This window comes from Rhagoletis zephyria, unplaced genomic scaffold (genome assembly GCF_001687245.7).
Source record: "Rhagoletis zephyria isolate East Lansing unplaced genomic scaffold, Rhagoletis_zephyria_1.1 Rzeph_scaffold_00072, whole genome shotgun sequence".
Classification (NCBI taxonomy): Eukaryota; Metazoa; Arthropoda; class Insecta; order Diptera; family Tephritidae; genus Rhagoletis; species Rhagoletis zephyria.
In genome coordinates this window covers 349,915-371,336 of record NW_016157156.1, presented here as the reverse complement: position 1 = coordinate 371,336, position 21,422 = coordinate 349,915, and the positions used below count along the sequence as shown (strand labels likewise).

The following is a 21,422-nucleotide window of genomic DNA, read 5'->3' as shown; positions in this document are numbered from 1 at the left end:
AAAGTTATCAAAACAAATTCTATGGGACTGAGAAATATTATTTTCTACTTTTTAGTCCATTTATAAACGCGTTGTATATAAAAAAAGTTTTTTTTTATATCATTTATTTTTATTTTTCCTTACACACGCTCATATTTATTTTTACTCTCCCGAAAACTTTGACTTTTGTAGGTTTGACGTCAAATTGGCTTCTACCTGTTTTATTGTAGATACCATGATCAAGAATTGGTATTCTAGCACAGAAATCAAAAGCTATTTTCTTGTTAAGTTATCAAGATTGAAAATGCTATTGACAAATTGAAATTTCACGTCAGATGTATAAATTTTGTATATTAATAAATTTGTTTCTAACAATTAAATACTCCATGTGCCGGCATTTGAACCTCCGACACACGGAATTATAGTCGACATTTCCACCTACTCGGCTACGGCAGTCAAAAGATTTTTTGCTTTTAAATTCATATTTTTCATATGTGACAATAAAATCAGTTCACCTATGTGGAAATCGTAGAGCTTTTGGTTTTATAAATATTAACACAGAATGCGAAGGAAGCTTTTACTTAATAAAAATCTTGATAAAATTTCTTTACAAAAATGTATCAAGAAAACACAGAATTGGGCGGTTACTCTAATAATGTGTATTTGTTTATTCATGCTCAACTTTTCACACCCGTAACAAAGTCAAGTCACACCCATCACAATTGAATTTGGAACATATCGCACACCTAGATCTAAAGTGCGATGAACTAAAAAAAAAATGTGGGCGTTTTTTTTTGCATAAATCAATTCATAGCACTTACATCCAATTAATGGAAATATTTTTTTCTTCATAATATAGATTAACTTAAAAACTACTGTTATACCTGTTTTTTACTTACATTGATTCTGTATGATCCACAAGCAGTTAAATTTCCCTCTATGAATTTTGAGTTAGCTCACTTTAGATCTAGGGGTGCGATATAATCTATTATTTAAAATTTTACATCGTAAGCAGAAGACATTCATAATTAGCAGAACAACTCTGATACGAGTAAGTAGTAGCTAATTTGTTTGCGTACTCGTCAGACCCGTCACAGTGACTAAAATTCATAAAACTCGTTTGGTTTAATTTATTCTTAATTTTTTTTCCATGTATTGTGTATACCCCGGAAACCTAACAGAAAATACTCGTTAAGCCTAAAATGTAAGTTGAAATGTCACACCCGTAACCGTGGAATAACCCTGAAGTCGGTTAAAAAAACTTCCGAGTTTCGATCTTTCCAGTATTTTGAGGGGATACCTTCAATATTTTCTATTGCATATTTTCGCAAATATTTTTAATTACACATGTACTCTCTATTTCTGTTCTTTTATTATACTTCAAACTGCGATTTTTATGATATTAAACAAATGCAGGCTTCTTATTGTAAGTTGAAAGGAGGCTTTTTTTAATTGTCGATCCCCTCTGTCTCTCTCTCTCTCTCTGAACTTAGTCTACATCAGGGATGTGTACTCAGTAGTTCAGCTGTGAAGAGGAAACTTTTTTACGACTTGGACAACTTTTGCAGTGATTGTTCTTGTTGTTGTCATCCTGCAATCATTGTCGTCAAGCTCAACTAACGGGAGACCCAGTAAGCGCGAAAATGCAACTGGGATCGTCCATAGGAACAAAGATGTTAGTTGAGTGGTGTTTAGGCGGCATACGAAGAGATGTCTCGTGGGGTGACGCTCCCCACGCCCGGCACTCATTGTGCACATTTGAATTCAACCTGCTGAGGTAAGAGTTTAACCTGCTGCAGTAGCCAGAGCGAAGTTGGGCTATGGGCATGCGAATCTCTCGAGGCAGACAAAGCTCTGTCTCCTCCACGTCAGGTGGTTTTGTTACCAAAGTGGCATTCACAGGTCGAGAGTTCGGTGTACGTCGAGACCGAGTCCCTGTGAATGCCGTTTATTGCCTGTCTGCATGCTGTCGGGTCCAGAGGTTGTTTTATGCACCTCTGGACTTTGTCCTTCAGTTCGTATAGATGTCTTGTGACGTTTCCTGGCGAGGGCTCGGCTGCAAGCCGGTATCTGTTTGGGTACCTACGTCTGTGACACCCTACTAGGAATTACTTACAGAGCATTTCGTTATTGGTATTTTTGTTGGCGCTGTAGCGACGTCAGAAGGCATCCGGTGACTGTCCGGAGTGCCGTATTTTGGCATGTCTGTAGCTTCGTCCACTGCATCCTGCTGTTCCCGGCGATCACACAGGCGCTGCCTTGTTAACATTGATAACAAATTTTTTTATCTTTGCCCGGCGGAATCGGTACGCCATCGACATGAATTCCCAGCTGTAGTCTGACCTCCTTCGCCTAGGTGGATGCCGAGGATGTCGTAGGCGGGAGGTTTAGGCTGATTGCAGTGAAGAAGCGTAAAAGCTCAGAGAGACAACCGTTTACTTTCGAGCACAAGTCATCAATGCCATTCCCAGACGCCATTATCGAGCAGTCGTCAGCATAAAAGACAATTAAGACTCCTTTTGGTGGTTTAGGGAGCTTTGAAATGTAATTATTAAACAGCAGCAAGGAAAATAATTTTTATTGGTTTACTGGTTTTGTTGCTGAAAATGACTGACGAATGTCGACCACTCAGAGCACCGTTGAGTCCCTGCGGAAGAGAGCAGGCCTCAATGTCTTCTACTAGTGTGGAGTGGCTGACGGTGTCAAACGCCTTTGCCAGATTCAACTTTACCAGGACTGCTCTCTCACAGAGGCGGTTTCGGTGTAGGACACGAGTTATCTGATTGTTTATGCCGTTGAGTGCTGTTGTTGTACTGTGCACTTTACGGAACCCATGTTGATGCTTCAAGACCTCAAGTGTCTTCGCTACCGGGAAGAGGGTTGTAGGCCGATAAGACTCTCCTTTGTTGGCAGGATTCCCCGGCTTGAGCAGTGGAACCACTCTCCCCATTTTACAGATGTTCAGAATGATGAGAGTGGCCATGGGCAGGTGGAGGACCTTTGTAAGGTAGTCTACTACCGCATGGCCAAACTTTTATCAGCATCAACATGCATATTCCGTTGTTGTTGTTGCAACAGCATGCATATTCCGTTGTTGTTGTTGCAACAACATGCAAATTGCCCAAATTGTTTTTGGGTAGTGTTGCTGGAGGTACAGTTCTTGGCCAAATATAAAACTAGGTCGTTCCGGTAACGTAGACCAGATTTTCGTGAGAACGTCGGGCCTATGGCATTGGAGGCGTTGGCCTCTCCGAAGGCTTCCTGATGTTGATGTTGTAGTAGTGGTTACAACAACCCCGCCCAGATGGATCCAGCGGTAGCCCCAGGAAGCGTGCAGCCTCGACGGGTATCTTCGTGTTGTTCACCGTCGGAATTAGTTCGTCATCGACGTGAATTCCCAGTAGTAGTCTGGCCTCCTTCGTGCAGGTGGTAAAAAGTGTGGCTGAAAATTTTGTAGGGGAGAAGTTATGCTCCGTGCAGTGAAGAAGCGAGAAAGCTCAGCTACCTGACCTGAATTGGTTAAAAATACTGTTTCCATCGTGGCGTGAAGCATTTAAACTCGCAGTGCCAGGGCACCTCGCTGTAAAAAGTGTGCAAGTAAGTAATGAAGAGTTGTTAATTAAATATCCAAAAGTTTTTTCAGGAGGCTTAAAAGCTCCAATAAAAAATTTTACAGCGAAAATCCATTTATATGCGAATACATCTCCAATGTTTAGAAGGGCATACGCGGTACCGTACAAGCTAAAGGAAGCTGTGGAAAGAGAGTTAGATAGGTTATGATCCGAAGAAATTCTAAAGCCTGTGCAGCATAGTGAATGGGCCAGTCCAATAGTTGTGATTCCGAAAAAAGACTCCATACGACTGTGCGTGGACTTCAAGAATACTATCAATAAATGCATAGAGAAAGAACATTATCCTCTCCCACAGATAAGTGACTGCTTAGCGGAGTTAGCTGGGGCAAAGGTATTTTGCACCCTTGATATGACTGGGGCATATCAACAGGTTGCAGTTGATAAAGCATCAGAAAGTCTTCTCACAATTAATACGCATAAAGGGTTATATAGGTACCTTCGACTACCTTTCGGAGTTTCGTCAGCGCCGTCATTATTTCAAAATATAATGGATCAAATGCTATCGGGCTGCGAAGGGGTAGTATGTTATTTAGATGACGTGTTAGTAGTAGGTAGAGAGGAAGCAGAATGCAAAAGTCGCCTGGAAGCGGTATTGGAAAGGTTTGAGAGGAATAATGTGCGCGTAAATATAAAAAAATGCAAATTTTTCACCGATTCGGTAGATTTTTTGGGTCATGTGGTAACAGCGTCGGGGGTTAGCCCGAATCCTGTTAAAGTACGGGCAGTGCTGGAAGTACCAGTGCCAAAAAATCTCAAAGAGCTTCAGGCATATTTAGGCTTAATAAATTACTATGGGAAATTTATAGCAAACGCATCTATAAAATTACAACCACTGTACGAGCTGCTCAGGGCGGAAAAGCATTTCGTGTGGTCGGCCGAGTGTGAACGTTGTTTTAGAGAAAGCAAGCAATGGCTTAGTGAATGCTCCCTTTTGTATCATTTCGATACAAATAAGGAAATTATTATTTCGTGCGACGCCAGTCCTTATGGAATTGGGGCCGTTCTGTCCAACGTTGATAGCGGAGTTGAAAAACCGGTGTTTTTTGCCTCAAGAGTGTTATCGTCAGCAGAGAAAAATTATGCCCAGATTCATAAGGAAGGCTTAGCAATAGTGTTTGCTTTACAGAAATTTAGTAAATACCTGTACGGTAATAAATTTGTCATTTATACCGACCACAAGCCTTTAAAAACTCTTCTCGACCCGAAGAAGGGCTCGTCAGCGATTGCATCGGCTCGTGTTCATCGGTGGCAGTTGATTATTTCTACCTATGACTGCGAAATCAAATACAAGAAAGGCTCGGTTAATCAGAACGCAGATGCTCTCTCTAGGTTACCTTTACCGCTGGAAGAAAATGAAAGTGCAATCGGGGAGCTCATGATTAACTATTTTACAGCCGTTAATGACGTAGACATTAATGCTGTAAAAAAGTTCACGGCAAGAAGCAAATTACTTCGCGAGCTTAAACAACACATCCTCAACGGATGGTCAGTCAAAAGCCTAAACGAGGATTTAAAGTTTTACTTTGATCGTAAGGAGGCATTATCGTATGAGAATGGCTGCATATTTTACGGGTATCGCATTCTGATCCCAGCTGAAATGAGGTTTAACGTGTTAAAACTTCTACATGAAGGGCACATAGGAATAGTTAGAATGAAGCAGTTGGCTAGATCGTACGTATGGTGGAGGAGTGTTGATAAAGACATCGAAGAGCTCGGTAAGTCATGCGCAGTTTGTTTTCAATCTCTCAATAGTAAAACACCTCGACTGGTTCCATGGCCAGCGCCAACGAAACCACTCGAGAGAGTGCATATGGATTTTTTTAGTTTCGCACAATACGATGTAATTTTGTTGGTGGATTCGTATACTAAATGGATTGAGCTAGAAATAGTAAAGCCAGCCACGGCTGACAAGGTAATTTCGTTCTTGAGAAGCTTTATGAATCGATTCGGTTTGCCAGAGTCTATCTGCTCGGACAACGGTCCGCAATTCACGTCTTATAAGTTTATTGAATTTTGTCATTTAAATAAAATTGTAACTTTAAAAAGCCCACCTTACCACCCAAAGTCGAATGGTACTGCCGAACGCGCCGTTCAAATCGTCAACAAATCGCTGAAAAAATATTAACTGGATCGAAATTTATCAAGGCTTAGCTTTACAGATAAATTGGAAGCATTCCTAAGTAATTATAGACATACACCCATTGCTGCCATTGGCCGAAGTCCTGCGGAGATGTTATTTTCGTATTCTCCTAAAATTGCTTTGGACAATTTAAACCCGGTTGGTGGGGTTGTTAAAACAAGTAAAAGTAGCAATGTCGTACGTAAATGTAGAGAAAAATATACAGATAAACAAAAAATTCGTTTCGAATGTAATCAAAAAGTTTTGTATCGTAATATTAACAGCGCTTTTTGTAAATGGAAGCCCGCAGTTGTTGTAAAAGTTTTGTCACCACAAAGGTATCTTATAAAAATTGATAATGTTGTACGTCAAATTCATGTTGATCATCTGCGCAAGTTTGTTCCACGAAAAAACCACTTAGTTATCCCTAAGACAAATCCGAGGAAAAGAACAGGTGAATTAGGGGATAAACCGCATCTTCCAAACAAATATTTGGCAGTGCGTCGGTCGGAGAGAACAACTAAGAAACCAGATAGATTAACATACGATTAAGATTATTTTGTGGAAAAATTAAAAATAACAATGGATTATCTAAGTTAAGTTTTCTTTTTAAGGGGAGAGAGTTGTTGCATAGTATACGTCAAACAGTGCACTCTTGTTGTTGTTGTTGTAACAGCATACAAACTCCCCAAAGACTTTTTGGGGAGTGTTGCTGGAGTGACAGTCCTTGGCCAGATATAAATCTGGGTCGTTCCGGTTACGTAGACCCGACTGTCGTGGGAACGCAATGCTCTCTTACTCTTCTTTGTACATACATAACTTGCATTAACACATGCACATATAAGTAGGATATAAGCTTTTTAATACAAAATAAATCAGTCCTCTATGGGAAGCCAAGTCGTGCGTTTCATTGTCGTAGGTTCTTCGGATTGTCCGACATAACAGTTATTAATCGTACGGATCATTACGATTAATTAATTTTAATTGTTAATCTTGATTAACATTTTAATCTTTAATTTTTAATCGTTAATCAGATTTACATTTTTCCAACACTGATCTGATCTTTCCCGCTGGTGAAAGCAAGAGGCGCACTGGTTGTTGGCAGTTTGCACAGCTTTCTGGGCATTTGATATTTGGCTTTGTTCACCGGAGGTTGCAGCGAGAACTGTCTTTTGCTTCATATACTGAACATACATACATACATGAATACATGCCTATATTTACATATGTAACAGTTTCCAAATAATATACATATGTATATACATACATACTCTATTTATTTTTTTATATCTTAAAATATGCATACACATGAACATACATACGCATATTATAATATATGTTTATTTATACTATATCGTATTCGTATAACGCTAGCAGCTTAAAACTATTTAAAATAACAATATTTGCTTCCTCCACCAAATGTGCACAAAATAATTAATGGGTTAATATGAACTTAAAACAAGTCAAATATGTGAAATAATACAAACATAAAAATTTAGAACTTTTTGCAACCAACGTACATACATACAACATATTTTATTATTACATACCTATGTATGTATATGTATACATATATATTTATGCTTTTGTTCAGTTGAGGCTACTAAACTTGTTTGTTTGTTTTCTTCATCTAATCATTTTATTTTATTTGATATATATTTACATTCTTCAACATCAAAAGCCACAAGGTGAATTCCACTATTATAAAATTTTATAACTGCATATACATATGTACGTACGTACATATATTTACGATTTCATTTTACAATGGAGATAAGAAAACTCGGAAAGGATATACATATTTCTTTTTTTTTCGTTTTTGAGACATAATAAATTATTTAGTTCCTTACATTAAGGCTCAATATATTAAATACTGGGCCAATTCGCATATAGACTCGTCTAAGGACACTTCTTAGTTCAGGCTTTAGATCAAAGCACATCATTTCACACAGCAGCGTATAGTAATTGGAGACATGTGTAGCAAACTAAATGGAAGAAAGTAAAAAATGTTTTAGATTAAAAAATGTCATATGATATTATTTCAATATAAAGAAATATTTGTTCCAGTAATACTGCGACTAATTTTTATTGAAGAACCAAAAATAAATACTATGTGAAGAAATAAAAAAAAATTTTATAAAATATGAAAAAAATTGAGGACTTTTTCGTAAATTGTCGTAGATTTCGCCTCGTTGCATTCGTCTAGGTAGTCAGAATTAAAGACTCCAAATTTTAAAGCCTACTTCCCTGATACAACATGTGCATATGTTGTCTTTTGATGTTGGAAATAGAGTCCGACCGATTAATCGGCATCGGCTAGTATCGGCCATAAGAATCGGCATCGGCCGTTTTTGGCCGATTATTTTTACTTTTTTAATTCCTTTAAATCTTAAAATATTAATGCATCTTACTCCTCCTGTCATAAATGTGTTCTCATGTTTGGTTTTTATGATGTACTGTGTGTAAGAATGTAAATAGGGAAGCCACATTTTAGCAAGTTTTGGTTATTTTTCTTTGTTTAAAAATGTCTATTATTTTTTTATGGAAATATAGCTTACTATCTAAACAAAACTCTGTAAATCAGAATTTCAAACTTTGCGGAACATTTATATAAATTCGACAAATCGAGCCCTAACCGCCAAAATAACGTAAGCGACATTTTTTTCAAAATTTTCTTTTTGATGCAGAAATGTATCTAGATGCTCTAGGAATATTTCTGCATCAAAAAGAAAATTTTGAAAAAAATGTCGCTTACGTTATTTTGGCGGTTAGGGCTCGAAATGTTAACAAATGTTCATCAAAGTTTGAAACTGTTTAATCAAAATTTATAGAATTTTTTTGAGTATGCAGTTTTTTTTTAATAATAGTATAATAAAGGACGTATCGTTGATTTTTGGTAATTTTTTGTTCACGCATTTTCTTCCATACAAAGTATCTTCGATTTTTTTTTTGTATGGAGAAAATCAGAAACACCTTCCACAAAAAAGTTGCCAAAAATCAAAAAAAAAAATCAAATCAAATCAAATCAAAAGTCGCCAAAAATCAACGGTAAGTCTCAGCTACTTAAAATTTGCACTACGTATAATAAAATTGAATGGGCTACAAGCTGCATACTCAGAAATATTTCTACAAAATCTAATTAAAAATTTTTAAATTTTTACTTACATGGTTTTTGTTAGATAACGAGCTACATTTGCATAAAAAAGTAATAAAAATTAAATAAACGAAAGGGAAATAGCCAAAGAATGCTAAAATGTCTCTTCCCTATTTATATTTTCGTTACTGTATGTATTGTTACGATTATCCTTGAAGTAATTGCCGAATTCCTAAATCTTTCTGGTTCTTTTCACTGGAGTTTTAAGTTATTTACGTTACAACAATACTTTCATCATTATTTTAAAATCTACGGTTACTGTTTATCATGATACAAAAAAGAAGGTAGTTTCAATAAACAACTTTTTGATTAAGAAGCAGATTTTTGATAATTGCTCAATTGTTAAAAAATCGAAGCGGCGTTACCCAATTTAAGTTTTTAGTAGAAGGGATTTTATATCATAAATTTGGGATTATGTATAAAACAGTTTTAATAACATTAACTGTTTAAAAGTAATTAAAATCGTATCTTAAAAATGTTTAAATTTTACACTAAATACGATGACAACTTCCCATGTGGCATCTATATGAACTGACGGACGAAGTCCAGAGGTTCATTAAGCAGCCTCTGGACGCGTCAGCTCACAGACAGGCCCTGAACGGCATTCACAGGGACGCAGTCTCGAGTTATGTAGACTCAACACCTGTGAATGCCGTTCTAGGCACACAAACACCGGACATTGACGCGACGGAGCTCCATCTGCCTCGGGAGACCAGAACAACAATAGCCCAACTTCGCTCTGGCTACTGCAGCAGGCTAAACTCCTACCTGAGTAGGCTAAATGCGGATGTGCCGAACGAATGTCCGGCATACGGAGAGACCCCTCACGACTCGAAACATCTCTTCGCATGCCCGGAAAACCCCTACAATCCTAACGGCGACGTCCCTGTGGACCGACCCCATAGAGGCTGCACGCTTCTTGGGGCTGCGGTTAGTGGAACTCGACGACAACGACTGAGATATCAGCCGATCTGGGCGGGGTTATTGTAGCCGCTACAACAACAACAACAGCCCACTTCCCCTTCTTTTTGTCATCTGATTATTTTACAATGTATCTAGCCAGGACTATAACGGTTTTCTCTACCGAAGATGATTGTTTCTGATATACACATTTCGGTGTGAATTTAATACATATTTAGATGGTTCACAAGGTGTCCTAAGTGTCCTATTGTCGTGTGTCGTAAAGTTTTGAACGGCTAAACAAATGTTTAGAGGACTTGAAACCACAACCAAATACTTTTTTAACGGTGTGAAATTTCATAATACGACTTTTATGGTGGCTTGCGAATCCCTTAAATATAGTTTACTGTATTGTTTACTATATTGGAGCGGGTGTGAAAAAAAATTGATGACTCCGCCCATTAGAAAGAGAACGGTCCAAACTTTAAGGCAAGTCACCCTTCACCTCTCTGACCGCTCGGCAGAAAATGTAAGCTCGGGTTACGGCAACCAAAGGACTTACGCGCAGAATACCTCTCCGCGTTGGAAGCCTTCTACCGCGCTTAGAAAAAAGAACCCTAATCTGCCCAACTCCGGCTACACGGTATTTTTTTACAAAAAAGTGAATATTTCACACCGAATTTATTAACAATTCGCCGAAGCGGCGAAAAATTGGAAAGAAAAAATCTAAACATTTTTTTCAAATTCTTACTTCACATTCGATTTCAACGAACCAAACGATATACGAATGGACCGGTCCCGTTCGCCGGACAAAAGGGAAACAATTTAGGGCAGTACGATTAATGGAAACATAAGTGCTTTGAAGATTTCCATATATCTTTTATGGGTACAATAAAATTAAAGTTTTCCTAGAGTTGCTATGAAATCTTTAAAAACAAATATTTTTGGATCATATAAAAATATTTTTCTTCAGATATCTTTACTATCTATTTTTTTAAGAGTTAATCTTATCTTTTATATACAAAAATGTGTTATTTTATGTGTACGTATGTAAGTACATCATGCGCCTTATGAAAAAATTGTTAGTAAAGTTTTATAGTTAAATATGATATGTTGTGAAATCTATGGTTATTGACTAGCCACGTTCACCGGACAAACATTTTTTTTTTTTGGCAGTGTAATAAATCGCGTGTATCTGAACGCAAGCGGTATTCCCTGAAAAATGTCAAATAGACCTTATTGCATTGGTAACACCGATAAGTTCGCCTTTGAACTGTTGCCGCAGCAGCACTACCCAAAAATTTGTGTTTTATGTCGTTAAAATAACGTCCAGATAACACTGGCAACTCAACCATTTGTAAATATAGCAGCACACTCCCATTGACGAACTAAAGTACCTTACTTATCTTACATAAATTATTCGTTCATTTTGAAAACGGCATAGGTTATTTTCTACCTCTTGTGCTTAAACGATGGTTACTTCTAACTGAATGCAACGGTAAATCGTTCTTCCATCATGAAGTTGAACAAATAACAAATGCGTTCACATACAGGTAAATGATCTCTGAAGTGAAACGGCAGGCAACAACTTATGCCACTTTTAAAATATACGGCTCGAATCTAGTCAATGAAAGATAATCAAAATTTGTATGCCTCCTACCCTTGCGTCAGACATCTTCAGCAATCGTGTGAGTATTAGCAGCAGTAATGATGTCCAGGCATCACGATGTGCTTCACTTTGCAGACTAAGGAAATAAGTTAGCGCCTCCTTGCACACCTGTATCAATTCATGTTCGATGCCAGGCCAATCGGTACGACGATTTTCATCGCCATACATTTTCAAAAATATGCGTAGCACACAGGCTAATGAAGCAGTCTCCTGCTTTAATAGATTTGGCTTGATGGATCCTTTGAAGCCTGCGCGCCACAATATATTGCGCTGCTCGTGATCCGCATTAAAACGTTTTGCAAAGCGATGCGATTGCATTAGGCAATCGGCCAAGGTTAGTAGCTGTCGCGTGTGTAGGTAACTGTACATACCCTGCTCCTCCCGCTGGCATTCCAACACATTTTGTACCGCATTACTACCGGCCAAATCTGCAGCCGCTTGTGCCAATGTCTCGGCATCTTCCTTGCGTGAGGTTGCCGGAAAGAATACAATATTGTCCACTGTCTGTATGAGTTCCAATTGCACGACACACTTAATATGTAAAGTTTCAAATTGTGAATTGTGCATCACAATAGCATGTGAATTGGGATGATAGCCCTGAGACGTACTCATTGTTGCATCATCATCCATCACATGCGTACTGTAAACGGAATGTTGTGATTGACTACGTTTGATAGCAGTGTTATGATTGCTCTTATCGTGGGCATTCTGTGCCACAGTGTAAGCTGCCTTTTGATGTGGTTCTAATGACTGAACTGGAATTTGGTGTGGACTTGGACGCCATACTAGTAGTTCGGTCGGCAGCGTAGCATTGAATATGTCCAATATGCATTGGCAGGTCTTATCCCAGGTAGCTTCATTAAATTTAAATCCATTGGATATCACCAAATTCTCCAAGCAATTTGTACCGGAACGCGCCAACTGCTCGTTGCTTTGCTGCACACACCAATGCAGCTGTGAAAAAAGATCTTCCAGCAGTAGATGGCCGAGCACATCAAAATATTGGGTGAAAACATCGATTATTGCATAGAGCGCATGATTGCAGGTAGTGGTCATCCATTCAGATTTCTCGGTCACGTGTTCGGGTAATTTCATATTATCGAATATGCGAAATATTACATTGAACAAATCCTTCCACCAGTTTGGTTTAAAACTGTCGCCATGGGTTTTAACAATTTCGAAGAGCACAGTCAAGCCACGCGTACGTACATCTAGCTTACAACGATTAACCACACACGAAAGAGAGAAAAGCATCGGAAACCAGCCGCGCACCCACACACGATCCTCTTCCGCAACGGAAATATCATTTTCCATGCCGGCGTGGTCGGCAAATAGCTGAGGTGCATCGTGCACACAAAGCGCGCAGGTGCGTACCAGACGAATTGCTTCCATACTGGTGTCCGGAAAGCGTGCATTGCAGGCGAACTCCGATAAACATTTTACAGCGTCTTGGAAAGAGTCTACCATTATAGCAAATTGCTTCTGATAGAGATCACCAATGATTTTTCCAGTCGTTTGGAATGCTAACTCAACGATAGCCTCTTCATTATCGCTTGCTGCCAAATGAAATATTGAAAATATATTCTTCCAACCGGACTTAATATTATGCGCCTGTGAATTGACCATTTGTGCAATGCAGCGCACTACCATATCTCGAATGGCGGGCGATTGATTCTTCTTCATTATATGTTCGAACGGTCGTAGGAAGTCTTTTTGGAAACGAAAGTTAGCGAATTCGCCTTTTTCCATAAACTTCATCGATAGCTGCCGCAATGAATCCAATGCAAAGAAGGCAATCTCTTCGTTGGTATTACAGCCTACAGCATTGAAGTGCTCACCTAGTACTTGCCAAATGCGAGACCATTGCAAACGAATACGCTCCATATTGTAATATGAAATTTCTACGATTTTTTGTAGAGAAAACATTCTTGGTTGTACATTTTGCAATTCATCAACGGAGACCTGTTAAAAATTAAAGAAAAAATATGATGTTTACGCTCATTTGACTAGTTAAACCCATTGAAAAAACTAAATGGTAAAAATTCGACATAGTGTAACTATGTAGTACGTGATATTGTAAACAATTTTAAGTACTCACTTGACAAAGTGCCTTCACAAAGTCCACTATAGCATCACCGTCTAGTCTTATTGATCCTGTAAAAATTCGGTCGACCGCAACGACAACACTCTGACTGCTCGTCTCACCAATATGTTCTTTAACACTTGGATTCAAAGTATCTTTCAAAGTTGTCTGCGCGCCGGAGAGAAACTGCGGACGAACGCCAGTACCAATCAATTGCGCCAACTCCAATTGGCTGATACATTTGACAATATCAAGCCAGCTGGAACCAAGATAATTACCATCTGTATGTGCAACCATTATCAATGTCTTTATTGTATCTATATTTTTGGCTTTCATTTCATTTATTGGTGAATTAGCAGTAAGCAAAGTAAAGCGTGCCAGCGCTTGTACGTAAGCATCACGTTCCAATGACATATGGAATATACAAGCAATGCGTATCGCACAGCGTATGCCGTCTAGGCAGAGACATGCAATTTCTGGATCATCGCAATCCTGCAAACCAACAGAAAATGCAGCTAGAAATGGTGTCCATGCCATTTTGAACATGGGTCGAACGTGTTCGAGGTGCTTGGCCGATGTAAATGGTGATTTTACGTGTGACACCGACTCCATTAGGTTCTTTGCAGTGGCAGAAATAGCCTCCATTTCCATGTTCCACAAAAGTTTACGCCGCTTCTCGTTTACTATGATCTGTTTGCCTGGTTTACTTACAACAGTGTTCTTCATTTTGATTTCATGTCCAGCAATCTCATCATAAATTGACGACAAATACTCTTCCGGTAAGTCATCTTTGCTGTCACTTATACCGCGATTCATTTTAATGTATTGCTCTTTAGTCATTTTATTCTTAACTTGCGGTGAATGCAAATCTGTCGTCAACATAATTATGGAAAATGCTAGAACATACACAGTGTCGGCACTCTGAAAGAGTTGATTATTCGGATTGCACTCGCAATAACGACTCGCAAATTTTTCCATCAGACGATCGATTTTTTGGGCTTCGCCAGGCAAACGGAACTCTTCAAGTAAGAGACGCAACGCAGCCACAACCTCCAAATTATGAAAGTCAAAGGCATCAATGTAAGCGCACATAACCTCCTTCGAATGATCGTCATTTTCCCCCAGATAATTACCGATAACAGTTTTATCCAAACGCTCGTCTTCGTGCAACCACTTAGCAATATCCATTGCTTTCGTGCCCAGAAGTTGCTTTTCCTGTAGGAACTGTACGCCTTTTTTATGTTTCCTATTAAATAATTCAATACCAGTTTCCATCACTTCCTTGCGCATTTTGCGCTCTTCCAATGCTTCAGGTAAATCAAGTACCTCTGTGTTCTTTACACTACCATAAGAGTTGAGGCTATGGCTGGAGCCACCATAGGCCGAACGGGTGGTAGAGTTGTTGGTTTGCGAAATCGCATCGGTATTATCCAAATGAGTTTGCTTATGTGCTGATTCGGCCATAGTTTTGTGCGTGGCGTGTGTATTGGCAGACTCTTGAGGATTCAGTGATGACAAGTTGGGATTCACATACAAATCCTGACTCCATTCAACCATACACTTCAATATTGAAACTAAACACTCCAGTCCCCGTTTGCGCATTGATTTCTCCTGCAAAGGATTTGCACCCAGCTCTAGTGCTTGACGACCCTGCGCAATTTTTGACAAATCGTTGACGAGACGCTCAAATAAATTTGCGGCAGAAAAATCACAGTCATAATTAACGTAGATATCCACAACTGACTGAGCATCGGCACAAATGCGGGTTAGAGCTTGAATTACCATCCATTTATGTTCAAAAGAACTAGAGTTAGCTTCCAAAATATTTAGAAAGATCTCTTTGAAGAATACTTCTATTTGCTTCTTTAGGTGCACTTTGAAGTTCGATAGCAGAGCAACGAATATGGAAAGTGACAACTCGAACACTTCCGGCACCAAGCTAACGCCATTTTTGGACAGTGCAACACACAGATACTGTTTGATGGCCATAATGAACATTTCATTCGAACGAAAAACCGGTCCTGCGTTTTGTAAAATCGAAAGCAATAAGTGTAACGATAAAACTTTTGAACGCAATTCGTGAGATTTAGGATCGGGATGTCCTTCTGGTAAAGGTTTCATACTCAATTTGCATAGAGCTCGAAAAACGAGAAACGCGTCTTTTTGTAAAATATGTGTGAATTTCGCAGTGACTACTGCATCACTTTCATTTTGGTTTTCTGCATTTTCTTCGGAGTTGGTGTGGTTGTCGATTGTTTCAACTGAACCAAATGAAGAATTTATTGAATCCTCAGTAGCAGATGGGGACTTTTCTTTGAGTGCTTGATCGAAGGCACCTTCAAAATAAAAATGTATGGTATAAATGCAATTAGGGCAATCATAAAATATAATCTACAAATGTATAGTCATAAACTTACTATTTAAAACTTCTTCCAAAACGAAAGCAGCAATTTCTTCCAGTGACATTTCTTGTTCATTACCATTTATTGGTTCTTCCGTTTCAGCGCTTAGTGATTGTGCACCGAAATCGGTGCTAGAGCCGCTCTTGCCAATGCTTTCCGTATGGAGATTCGTGCTTGTCTCATATTCTTGGTTCTCCATGCGCGCAAATATCACATTCAGCATCTGGGTTAGTGTTGCACGCGCAGTTGTCTGATTGACTAGATTCTTACTCGACAAATAGATGTCATAGCAAGTACGTACGGCCTGCAATACGGTGCCTTCGTGAATTTCCACATGCTGTGATGTAACTACGGTAAGTAAAGCCTTAATAATTTGTAATTGTACACCTTCATCGGTCTGTGGTCCATTGAAGCATCCACAAATAGTATTAACGATACGGTCAATAAGCAAATGTCCAGGGCTCGCAGAGTCTTGTATAGCACCTGTCAAATGACCATATGCTATAAGCTTTTGCAAACAGTCAAGTGCGGTTACAACAATTCGTGGCGACCGACTCTTGCATGCCAATTCGAAGGGCAGAAAATACGTTTCTGCATTAATAATACTGGCTGCGTCATTTTTTGGTAGAGGCAATGCTGCACAAGGCAACTCATTGCCCTCCGCAATTTGACCAGCGTTGATGAGCTCGATTTTTATATGTTCAAGCGCTGAGTCGCAAGACTTTTTTAATTGCGAATGATGGGAGCGTCGAATGTCTTTGTCAGCTAAAATTTTTTCCAATGCACGAACGATAAACATTTCTTTAGCTTTTGTGGAGAAACTTTGCATATTGTCAATATCCTTCACATCAAGTGTAAATTTGTTGATGGCCGATAAGGTCACCTGTCGAGCTCACCCGCACAGTAAACAAATGATTATCTCGTAATATTTTCTATTTTAACAATTAATGTACTTCATTTTGCGATTTTATTGTAAAAACCGATTAAATCGATTAGAAAATATATTGAAAATACATATGTGTAAGCAAGGAAAAACGACTAAACGACGTCTACTGTTCTTATATGAAAAACAAACGTCACCAAAAGTTGTCAATAAAAATATCGATAAGTTTCATCAACGATATGTGGCAAGTCATCGCACAAGGCCAAACAGAGCGATGCAAATGCGAGAAAACTCAAATATATCTCAAAATATTGCCGAAGGAATTGATTGAAATTTTAGATTCCTGGAAAAAATTTCCGAAAATGGTTAAGATCGCAGTTATATAAAATACAAATTTTAATGAGAAATGATGAATATATTAATTACTTTTTTTGTAGGACCCTCTCCTTCGATAACATTTATAAGCGATCGATAGATCTTCGCCACCAGCTGCATTTGTTCAAATAAAAAGCGCTCAAAATAATTTAGCTTCTCTCAAAACATAAATAAAAATTTCATTTGAAATATACATGTTTAAAAATTGGGCACCTAAGCAATGGAAATATTGAATAAAGTAAATGAAAGATTCCCCTGCAGGAAGAAAGAAATCAAAGTAATTGCTGGTCTGATTGGTTACAGTGAAGAAATGCTTCCTGCTGCAATTCATATCTATGGTCATACCGGCACTGGGAAAACAGCGTTAATTAAACATTTTCTAAGTAAAAGCATTCTCCAAAGGAATAAAACTAATATAGCATTTGTTAATTGCGTTGAGAACTATACTTCTCGCATTCTATTTGAAAACGTTTTGGATTTTGTACGCCGTGAAAGCGATGATCAGGCTGTTAAGACAGAAAATCTTAAGGATTTTGTAGAGGAACTGCGTCGTCAAGACACAGAACCACATACGCGCTATATAATTGTCCTTGACAACGCCGAACGTCTACGGGATATGGATGCGAACGTCTTGCCATCTTTTTTGAGGTTGCAGCAGCTCTGTGGTTTGAACCTTTGTGTTATACTAATTTCACAGCTGCCATTGGAAAAATTTTATGGTAAAACAAGTATAGATGATCCTATTCTATTATACTTTCCACAGTACACCAAATCAGAAACACTCGAAATACTAAGCGCTGATTTTAAGAATGCAAAAAAACTCGTTAGCGCCCACCTATGTCGCAATAAAGCAGATAATCTTATGGATAAATTGAAAATATTAGAATCAATTACAAAAGATTTCTTTAACAATTACTTAAATCTCTTCCTGGGTGTTTTTTATAAAGCGTGTCGCGATCTATCCGAGCTGAAAATTACAGCGCGAAAATGTTTTATTTTCTATATGGAACCTATTTTGAATGGCACCGTCAGCATGTCAGACGTTTCACGCTTATGGCGTTGCATTGCAGGACAACTTCGTACTGCACTAACACAAGTTTACATAAGAAGTGGAGAGGCGGAAGTGGTAAGTTTGAAATAAAACTAAGAATTACGTTATATTAATATCAAATAAGTGCAGATTGCAACAGAACACAGTGATAAGGAAATAGTTAAGATAGCACAATCTCTTGAGCTTCCGTATTATGGGAAGTATTTGCTAATAGCGGCATTTCTCGCAAGTTATAATTCATCAAAAGAGGACAAGCGTTTGTTTGTAAAAAATCATGGAAAACGCCGAAAACGAATGCAGGCTGTTAATGCAAATGCAAAAGTAAGTACAATTTATATACTTAATTAATTTATATTTGTATGCTTCATTTCCTGGACATAATTTCAAGGTCACTGAAAAAATGAGTACTTATATAGGACCGAAGTCTTTCAGCGTTGATCGGCTGCTGGCAATTTTCTATGCCATTCTTGACGAAAAAGTCGGTTTGACTTGTAACTTATTGTCACAAATTTCAACCCTTGTTAATCTTAAGCTACTCAGCTTTGTTTCTGGTGAAAATGTGATGGATGGTACATCACGCTTACAATGCACAGTGGGCTTGGATCTTATTGTATGTATAAGTCAAGTTGTAGGGTTTAATGTGCGTCAATATCTATGCGATTTCAATTAAATTTTACTGGTTTAACTTCCCGTTTCACGAAAGCAATTTAGGTGAAAATGATTTTTTTTATTTGAATTTATTATGAAAATGGCAGAATGGAAGAAATCCTCTCTCACTAAAATTGCTGGTGAAACCGGCAGTTAACAGTATCAATAAATATTTCTCTCATCATTTTATGCGGGAAGTTTCAACTGGAAAATATATGTAATAAATATGCTGGTATATCACTAATGTGTATGGACTCCTCCAGCGTTGTATCGCGACTACGAAGTTTTAGCAAGCCAGTCTTAAGAGTACTTTCGTTAATTATTAGCGTATATGGTATGCCAAGGCAATCGGATTTTTGAAGGCCAACATCCAATTCTTGAAAGGAATCTGTGAAAACTGTATTTTCACTTAACATCCGTAGCCCGGAGCGCTCGAGAACAAAGTGTAGATGCAAACATAAGTCCTCTAGATCGTCTATATTTTTGCCTTTTTTCGAATAAAACTAGTTAAATCATTTTATTTTTATTACATATAAAATTTTACCTTCATGGTAGCAGGCCACGGCACATTGAACAGGAGCCAGCTTTCTATCGAGTAACAGAGTATTATCACGATCATTATCAGCACTATCAAAGAGAATAGCTACAAAATGTATAGAAATATTTATTTACATACATATACACAAAATGAAAAAAATTTACACATTTGCCAACTTACCACCTGTTGCAGCGTTCAAATCAATAACTGAACGTATAACAGCCGGCATATTTTGGTCACCTTTATTATTGGACAAAAGCTGAAACGCAGTCTGATTCAAGCCAGCTCCAGCCAAGGGTACAAGGGTAATACTTTCGACATCGAACGTGAAATATGGTAATTTTGTTTTAATTGTTACGGATTGTGTGCCTGTAGGTAGCGTGGTATTCGGTATGTCCTCAAAATGATATGGTTCTAAGAAGTATTTACTAGGATCCGAACTAACTCGCATCCACCATATTTTACATTCACGTTGCGAATTGAAAAATTTACTAAATCCTTGAGCATGATGAACTAATAAATCCGTTATCAAAAACGTGTGCTGGCGAGCGCCAGAACATACCAAATTACTATGGGGCTCATGAGCAGCACTTGATTTATCTACTGTAGCAGTTTGTATAGTTTTCAAAATAGCCGGATATTGCTTGGTATCTGAATTACTATAAAAGTATTTGATTTTTTCGTGAAACTGGTTTGAGTAAACAAAATTTAATCTATTCAGAGAACTAGTCTTGAAATCATTATCATTGGTGTTTATAAAATTAGCTGCAACTTCCTTATCTAATGAATGTGTATTGCGCCAATGGTGCAAAATTTGTTCACTACATTTTACACCGTTTTCTAACAGTTCGGTATTACTTATACATCCAGTGTCTTTAATTAAAGCATTTAAATAACGAGAGTTTTGCAATTTCTTAACGATTTTTTTGAATTGTTGCATATTAGATGTAGTATTCTTTTATGAAAAATCCTTTTCTTTTTGTTGCAGCGGTATATTGCCAGGAGGCGATACGAAATAATCCTCCTCGGTGATTTTCGCCCCCCGTAAGATTTCCTCACGGCAATTTCCTTCTGTTACGGTATCTTCACGTAAATATAGGTTTTGGTCTTCCAAGACAGTGTACAAAGGCTCCACGTTGTTGGTGTCGATATGACTGATTTTTTCCGCAAATTCTATACTGTTTTCCAGAGTATTTAAAGCTTCTTTGCTTTCCAAATTGACTAACGCAAGTCGTTCGAGGAGTTGAATAGTGGCAATGTCAATTGCTGGTGTTTCGTCCACGGGGTAACTTTGTTTTATAGGAGTACGAGGGACTTTGGACACATGTTTCAGCTCCTTAAAGTTTAATTTGTTTTCTCTACTTTGCGAAAGCTTTTGAATTTCATTAATTTCTTGAGTTATTATTATATAGAAACGAGATTTTCGTAAAAACTGCAGCATATCGCCGGCTATGAAGAAATCAAAACAAATTTTTTTATAAACCACTCAATAGAGATTGCGCGCATTTGACACAATCGATAGTCGATATTATTCGAGGGTCTAGAATTGCATTTATACCAAGGAATGAAACCGAAACCGTAAAGGCCCGTTTACATACAACTTTGGCGTTGCGTTGGCGTTGGCGTTGGTTTGACAGAACGCACGTTAAAAGTATGCTTGCTACAATGAACGCTTGGCGGCGAATCCTTGGGCCACTAAATTAACATATTAACGACAGATAAATTAATATTTCATATCAATAATTGCATTAAAAACGATATTTCTTGCCCGCACTTGATTAAAAAGGAAAAATATTTCACATAATTTTATTTATTCGCAACAGCTGACGAGCGACGCACGCGAAAAGTTGAGAGTTGGCCATCTTTTTGCTTTGTGTTGGCGTGAGCGTTGTCGAATTTTGGCTATGTGGACGGCTGCATTTGAATTCATGTATTCATAGTCAGCTGTTGAAGCGACGCCAACGCCAACGCAACGCCAAAGTTCTATGT

At 38.2% G+C, this 21,422-nt stretch overlaps 4 protein-coding genes across 5 annotated transcripts; 1 reads left to right on the top strand and 3 right to left on the bottom strand.

Annotated features, from left to right (window-relative positions):
- Positions 1 to 7,046: 7,046 nt before the first annotated feature.
- On the bottom strand, positions 7,047 to 16,786 carry Sec71 (ADP ribosylation factor guanine nucleotide exchange factor Sec71). Its single transcript, XM_017627566.1, has 4 exons — positions 15,954 to 16,786; positions 13,552 to 15,872; positions 11,445 to 13,415; positions 7,047 to 7,715 (listed from the first exon to the last, which is right to left on the bottom strand). The coding sequence occupies exons 1-4, from the start codon at positions 16,765 to 16,767 to the stop codon at positions 7,569 to 7,571; spliced, it is 5,253 nt and encodes a 1,750-aa protein (XP_017483055.1). The 5' UTR covers positions 16,768 to 16,786; the 3' UTR covers positions 7,047 to 7,568.
- A 569-nt stretch (positions 16,787 to 17,355) lies between these two features.
- On the top strand, positions 17,356 to 19,056 carry Orc5 (origin recognition complex subunit 5). Of its 2 annotated transcripts, XM_017627582.1 has the most exons (4): positions 17,356 to 17,434; positions 17,500 to 18,322; positions 18,377 to 18,568; positions 18,636 to 19,056. In XM_017627582.1, the coding sequence occupies exons 2-4, from the start codon at positions 17,507 to 17,509 to the stop codon at positions 18,915 to 18,917; spliced, it is 1,290 nt and encodes a 429-aa protein (XP_017483071.1). In that variant the 5' UTR covers positions 17,356 to 17,434; positions 17,500 to 17,506; the 3' UTR covers positions 18,918 to 19,056. The 2 variants fall into 2 exon arrangements, with proteins under 2 accessions (XP_017483071.1, XP_017483065.1); XM_017627576.1 differs by having other exon boundaries at positions 17,392 to 18,322.
- Positions 18,966 to 20,395, bottom strand: PolG2 (DNA polymerase subunit gamma-2, mitochondrial). The gene is made up of 3 exons (XM_017627594.1): positions 19,614 to 20,395; positions 19,440 to 19,538; positions 18,966 to 19,382 (listed from the first exon to the last, which is right to left on the bottom strand). The coding sequence occupies exons 1-3, from the start codon at positions 20,371 to 20,373 to the stop codon at positions 19,096 to 19,098; spliced, it is 1,146 nt and encodes a 381-aa protein (XP_017483083.1). The 5' UTR covers positions 20,374 to 20,395; the 3' UTR covers positions 18,966 to 19,095.
- Positions 20,343 to 20,958, bottom strand: GatC (glutamyl-tRNA(Gln) amidotransferase subunit C, mitochondrial). The gene has a single exon (XM_017627603.1). It carries the CDS (start codon positions 20,872 to 20,874, stop codon positions 20,392 to 20,394), a length of 483 nt encoding a protein of 160 aa, XP_017483092.1. The 5' UTR covers positions 20,875 to 20,958; the 3' UTR covers positions 20,343 to 20,391.
- Between the last annotated feature and the right edge of the window lie 464 nt (positions 20,959 to 21,422).